Source organism: Mandrillus leucophaeus, unplaced genomic scaffold (assembly GCF_000951045.1).
Source record: "Mandrillus leucophaeus isolate KB7577 unplaced genomic scaffold, Mleu.le_1.0 Scaffold526, whole genome shotgun sequence".
Taxonomy (NCBI): Eukaryota; Metazoa; Chordata; class Mammalia; order Primates; family Cercopithecidae; genus Mandrillus; species Mandrillus leucophaeus.
The window spans coordinates 449,170-455,852 of NW_012105653.1; the positions used below are offsets into that span (position 1 = coordinate 449,170).

General features: G+C 51.6%; 1 protein-coding gene across 1 annotated transcript in view; it reads right to left on the bottom strand.

The window, feature by feature from the left end:
• Positions 1-2,059, bottom strand: part of PCNT (pericentrin) — a 106,639-nt gene extending 104,580 nt beyond the window's left edge. The window contains exons 1-3 of the mRNA XM_011996832.1: positions 1,977-2,059; positions 1,189-1,444; positions 677-732 (exon numbers count right to left, since the gene is read on the bottom strand). Coding sequence (XP_011852222.1) covers positions 677-732; positions 1,189-1,396 — 264 coding nt within the window. The 5' untranslated portion in view covers positions 1,397-1,444; positions 1,977-2,059. The remainder of the gene's footprint in view (positions 1-676; positions 733-1,188; positions 1,445-1,976) is intronic.
• Between the last annotated feature and the right edge of the window lie 4,624 nt (positions 2,060-6,683).

The following is a 6,683-nucleotide window of genomic DNA, read 5'->3' on the forward strand; positions in this document are numbered from 1 at the left end:
TGGCAACTTTGCTGACCTCCACCCAAGGGCTGGGCTCTGTCTCAAGTGCTCTGAGAAATGAGTCTCCCTGCCTGGGTCAGAGGGGCAGGTGACCGGGACATAACTCCACGCCTGGACTGACATCCACCTTCTGCCAAGGGCCTGAGAGCTGCCCGGATGCCTGGCTCAGGAGGGGCCTCCACACTCAGCACTGCTGACAGTTCAGCTCTCTAGCGGAGGGCCAGGCAATGACGGGGCACTGCTACCTGTGGTCCCCAGTGGTCCCCGGTGAGGCCACCCACAGCAGGTGCAACCCACCCCACCCAAAACACCTCCCTGTGTGGTATTCTCCCCAGCACCCCAGCACCCACACCCTATGCACCGCAGGGAACTGCCACAGCCACGAGGGCAGAAGCTGTGTCCCAGAACACAGCTCAGGGGCAGGCCACAGGGGCCACTCAGAAGCCAGCGTGGAAGGGCAGATCAGTGCCTTTATGTTCTATAAGTCAACGTGAAACAACAAGTTTTCTGACAAACGATATAAACAAAGAATGCAATACACTTTCAACCAGCATATTCTAATCAAGCCTCGACTGGCTTCTGTCTGATTCAAGACGAGGAGCGCTCTCGTGGGAGCTGGTGAGAAAGGAAAAACAACATACACAGAGGCGTGCATTTTAGAATCAGTCCTGGGTACCTTTACGATCTGGGCGTTTTTCTCCATCTCTGATTGTAACTTCTCCTTCAGCTCGGCTGTAAGAAAAACAAAAAGCAGCTCAGGCCACTCCATCCCAACCTTTTCAGTGACCCAACCGCCCAGGAAACGACCAGGCTCTGGCACCCACTGCACACGTGCCACTGTTCACGGGCTAGCAGGATGCGTCTGTGACGATGCCTGGCTTTAATAATAAACTGAGGACACCGTGGCTTCCAGACACACAGGACTATCTAAGACAGGAGGTGAAGGCCAGCCCTGGGTCCCACCTACCACAGACCACCTGGAAACCCGCTCTAATAACCTCCTGGCCACGAAAACCCAAGACTCCCTTTGTTCACCCCCTCATGGTGCCAGATGCCAGGCAAGGTGATGAGAACAGAGATGGGGAGACAGTGCTAGGGTGCCCCCACTCCCAACCCCAAGAGGGAAGAGGCACTAGAATGCCCACGCCGAGCCCACACGTCACCCATACCCGCCCAGCCGTGCAGTACCTGCTTCCTGTCCACACCTGAGCACCACCTCCTCCTTCTCCCGTGCGTGCTGCTCCCTGAGGAGCTCCAGCTCGTGCTGCTGCCTGCTCTGCAGCAGGGCCAGCTCCTGGGCACGCCGGCTGTTGAGCATCTCCCGCAGCTCCGTCAGAGCCGTCTCCTTCTCCTTCTGGAGGTTGGCCTGGGTCAGCTCCAGCTGCGCCGTGTGCATGTTGCTCAGACTCAGACGCAGCGCCTCCAGTTCAAGGCCATGCACAGCCTGCGGGGAGAGAAGGCCTCTGTAAGGCCCATGGTCAGAACCAGGGCGCATCAGGGAGACACAGAAGAATGAATGAGAATGAGTAAGGAGGACACAGAAAGAGCAACAGCAGACATCCCCTGGGGGTGGGGGCAGGACACAGAGGCCCGGATGCCACCAAGACGCCACCCAGCTCCTCTGCCAGTGACCCCACAGCCCATCACCGCCCTGAGCACCGGCACCCCGAATTCCCTCACTGTATGACGGTACTGTGTGCACCCGGAGGGGGCTCCGCAGCTGATAGGGAGAGCGAACAGCCCTGAGGTCAGTGTGTCACTCATGTGGCCTGCACCTGACCAGGCCCCCTGACCCCTGGCATCCACCTGTGTCTCCTCCACCCGCCCTGCTGATGGCCCCCCACACAGAACGTGGAAACAGACAAGGCAGAGAGAGAAGATGGCAGCGTCCGCCCCCCCCCCACCTGGATGCCCGCTGTGCCCTGTGGGGATAACAGAGACCATGCTGCAAGCCTGTGCGGGCCCTGCCGGGTCACCTGACTCTGCTGCAGGCCAGCCTCCTCTTCACGGCTGCTCTGCAGGTCAGCAATGGCAAGTTCACATTCTTGTTTACACTCCTGGGGAAGAAAGGCAAAGAATGTGGTCCAGCATTCACATGAGAAAACAGTCACTAAGAAGCCACCGTGATGTGCCCGAGAGCGGACAACGCACGCCCTCACAAAATCCCATTCACAGCTGTTCACAGCAGCATCACTCGCAATGGCCAGAAGGTGGGAGCAACCCAAATGCCTACTGAAGGATGAACGGCTGAACAAAACGTGGGCTGCCATTCAGCCACAAGAAGGAAGGAAGGCCCCAGCTCAGGCTGCAACACAGAGGAGCCCTGAGGACATGAGGCTGAGTGACAGAGCACACAGGGAAGGCCGCATGACGTTCCATTTACATCAAGTGTTCAGGATCCGCAAATGCGTAGACATGGAGTGGCCTGAGGCTGCGAGGAGCTGAGGGAGGACAGTGGGGGTGGCTGCCGCGAGCACTGGGCTTCCTTCTGGGCCGTGACAACGTCTGGAACCACTGGAGGTGGTGCTCACACAGTGAATGTACTGAATGCCACCGAGGTCTGTACTTTAAAATGGTGAATTTTATGTTTGCTAATTGTATCTTTTTTTAAAAAATGATGGAAAAACACTGAACCCGCTTAAATGACTTAGTGTAAAGTCAAAGTCCCAAAAACAGGCCAGGCACGGTGGCTCACACCTGAAATCCCAGCACTTTGGGAGGTCGACGCAAGCGGATCACCTGAGGTAGGAGTTCGAGACCAGGCTGGCCAACATGATGAAACCCCATCCATACTAAAAATACAAAAATTAGCCAGGCGTGGTGGTGGGCGCCTGTAGTCCCAGCTACTCGGGAGTCTGAGGCAGGAGGATCCCTTGAACCTGGAAGGCGGAGGTTGCAGTGAGCTGAGATCATGCCACTGCACTCCAGCCTGGGCAACAGAGCAAGACTCCATCTCAAAAATATAAATAAATAAAATAAAGTCCCAGAAACAGAAGCTATGAGCTCTCCCCACACCACAGCAGTACTACCATGGGAGGAACGCACAACCTGCTCTCAGGAAAAGGGGGAAATGACACTTGCAGAGAGAAAATGTGCGTAAAATGCCTGGATAAAACAGGTACCAATGAAAGGTAAACCAATCTAGAAACACAAACTTTAAAGATCCTTGTACGGCCACTAAATCAGCAAAAGTTGGTAAAAATGTTACGAATTCTCAATGCCATCATGGTCACAGGAAACAAATGCACCCAAACACTACCAACGTCAGAATCAGTTGCCTCAACTTTTTTCTCAGCAGCTGTTCTGGCAACACAGGTCGAGCCACAGAAAGCCTTTCCCTGTCTCAACCTTCTCACCTCTGGAAACCTTTTCAGCAGCAATAACCCAAAGGGAAGAGAAGAGCTGCAGGTGGCTCCTTGGCACAGATCCTGAGCCCACCGTCCACATGGCCCTCCCCGCAGGCTCCTGGCCCTCGACGGGCACCTGGGATGTCTCCCCTGCCTGTGGAAGCGACCGTTCTCTGGCTTCCTCCCCCATCAGCCAGGCGCCTCTCTGGGCTCCAGGTGACCCACCTGCTCACAGAGTACTTCAGACTAAAAAATGACACAAACTAAATTTTTCTGCCCCAGCTGGGGAACTGGCTAGGGGTGGAGAGACAGAGGTTTGACACAGTTGTGAAGGCTAGAAAGGCCCCCAGAGGAACTAAACAGAGAAGGTGGCACGGTGGGCTCCACAGGGGCTGCCTGCACGGGGACTCGTCCCCAGAGCAGGCACCACATGAGTGCAGCAACATCTCCCTTCAATGTCAGGAGCTCAGGCCGGGCGTGGTGGCTCACACCTTTCCAGCACTTTGGGAGGCCGAGGTGGGTGGATCACAAGGTCAGATCGAGACCATCCTGGCTAACATGGTGAAACCTCCTCTCTACTAAAAATACAAAAAAATTAGCTGGGTGTGGTGGCGGGTGCCTGTAGTTCCAGCTACTCGGGAGGTTGATGCAGGAGAATGGTGTGAAACCGGGAGGCGGACCTGGTGGAGCCTGCAGTGAGCCGAGATCGCACCACTGCACTCCAGCCTGGGCGACAGAGTAAGACTCAGTCTCAAAAAAAAAAAGTTGGAAAGAGCACAAATAGACAATCTAAGCTCACATCTCAAGGAAGCAGAAAAACAAGAGCAAACCAAACCCAAACCCAACAGAAGAAAACAAATAATCAGGATCAGAGCAGAATGAAATGAGATACGAAAAACACAAAAGATAGCCGGGAGCAGTGGCTCGCACCTATAACCCCAGCACTTCGGGAGGCTGAGGCAGGCAGATTACCTGAGGTTGGGAGTTCGAGACCATCCTGACCAACATAGAGAAACCCCGTCTCTACTAAAAATACAAAATTAGCCAGGCGTGGTGACGCATGACTGTAATCCCAGCTACTCAGGAGGATGAGGCAGGAAAATCACTTGAACTTGGGAGGCGGAGGTTGCAGTGAGCCGAGACCGCGCCATTGCACTCCGGCCTGGGCAACAAGAGTGAAACTCCTTTTTTTTTTTTTTTTTTTTTGAGATGGAGTCTCGCTCTGTTGCCCAGGCTGGAGTGCAGTGGCCGGATCTCAGCTCACTGCAAGCCCCGCCTCCCGGGTTCACGCCATTCTCCTGTCTCAGCCTCCCGAGTAGCTGGGAGTACAGGCGCCCGCCACCACGCCTGGCTAATTTTTTTTGTATTTTAGTAGAGACGGGGTTTCACCGTGTTAGCCAGGATGGTCTCGATCTCCTGAACTCGTGATCCGCCCGTCTCAGCCTCCCAAAGTGCTGGGATTACAGGCTTGAGCCACCGCGCCCAGCCCGAAACTCCATCTTAAAAAGATAATGGAACAAAAAGCTGGTCCTTTGAAAAGATAAACAAAACCGATAGATCACTAGTGAGATTAACCAGGAAAGGAAGAGAGAAGATCCAAAGAAGCTCAACTAGAAACTAAATGGGAGACATTACAACCAATACCACAGAAATACCAAAGATCATTCAAGGCTACTATGAACACCTTTATGTGCACGAACTAGAAAACCTGGAGGCAATGGATAAATTCCTGGAAATATACATCCCTTTGAGATTAGACCAGGAAAAAACAGAAACTCTGAACAGACCAGTAACAAGTAGCAAGACTGAAACAGGAATTTGAAAACTGCCAACAAAAAAATGTCCAGGACCTGAGGGATTCACAGCTGAATTCTATCAGACGTTCAAAGAAGAATTGGTACTAATCCTACTGAAACTATTTCAAAAGATAGAGAAAGAAAGAATCCTTCCCAAATCATTCCATGAAGTCAGCATCACCCTAATACCAAAACCAGGAAAGGACGTAACAAAAAAAGAAAACACAGACCAATATCCCTGATGAACACAGATGCAAAAATCTCCAACAAAATACTAGCTAACCGAATCCAACAACATACCAAAAAGATAATACAGCTGGGTTTCATACCAGGGATGCAGGGTTTAACACACACAAGTCAACAAATGTGATACACCACATAAACAGCATTAAAAAGAAAAATCATGTGATCGTCTCGGTAAGATGCAGAAACATTCGACAAAATCCAGGATCGCTTTACGATTAAAACCCTCAGCATAATCGGCATAGAAGGGACACTGTCATTCATGACAAACCCACAGCCAACATTATACCGAAAAGGGAGAAGCTGAAGGCATTTTAGAACTGGAAAAAGACAAGGATGCTCACTTTCACCACTGCTCTGGAGTCCCAGCCACAGAAATTAGACAAGAGAAGAAACAGAGGGCATCCACGTTGGTAAAGAGGAAAAACAGTCACTGTCTGCCGATGATAGGATCGTTTACCTAGAAAACCCTGGAGACTCATCCAAAAAGCTCCTACATCTGATAAATGAATTCAGTACAGTTTCAGGATGCAAAATCAACGTACACAAATCAGCAGCACTGCTGTACTCCAACAGGGACCAAGATGAGAACCAAATGAAGAACGCAACACCTTTTACCACAGCTGCAAAAAATAAAATAAAATACTTAGGAATATACCCAACCAAGGAGGAGAAAAACCTCTACAAGGGAAACCATAAAACACTGCTGAAAGAAATCACTGGCCGGGCGCGGTGGCTCACACCTGTAATTCCAGCACTTTGGGAGGCTGAGGCGGGCAGATCACAAGGTCAAGAGATTGAGACCATCCTGGCCAACACAGTGAAACCCCATCTCTACTAAAAATAAAAAAATTAGTTGGGCATGGTGGCGCGTGTCTGTATTCCCAGCTACTCTGGAGGCTGAGGAAGGAGAATCACTTGAACCCAGAAGGCGGAGGTTGCAGTGAGCCGAGATCGTGCCATTGCACTCCAGCCTGGGTGATAAGAGCGAACCTCCATCTCAAAAAAGAAGAAAGAATTGATGACACAAACAAATAAAAAACACATCCAGGCTGGCGTGGATGCAGTGAAAATGGAAAACTTTTACACTGCTAGTGGGAATGTAAACTAGTACAACCACTATAAAAAACAGTATGGAGGCCAGGCACAGTGGCTCACGCCTGTAAACACAGTATGTTGGGAGGCCGAGGTGGGCGGACCACCTGAGGTCAGGAGTTCGAGACCAGCCTGGCCAACATGGTGAAACCCTATCTCTACTAAAAATACAAAAATTAGCCAGACACAGAGGTGCACGCCT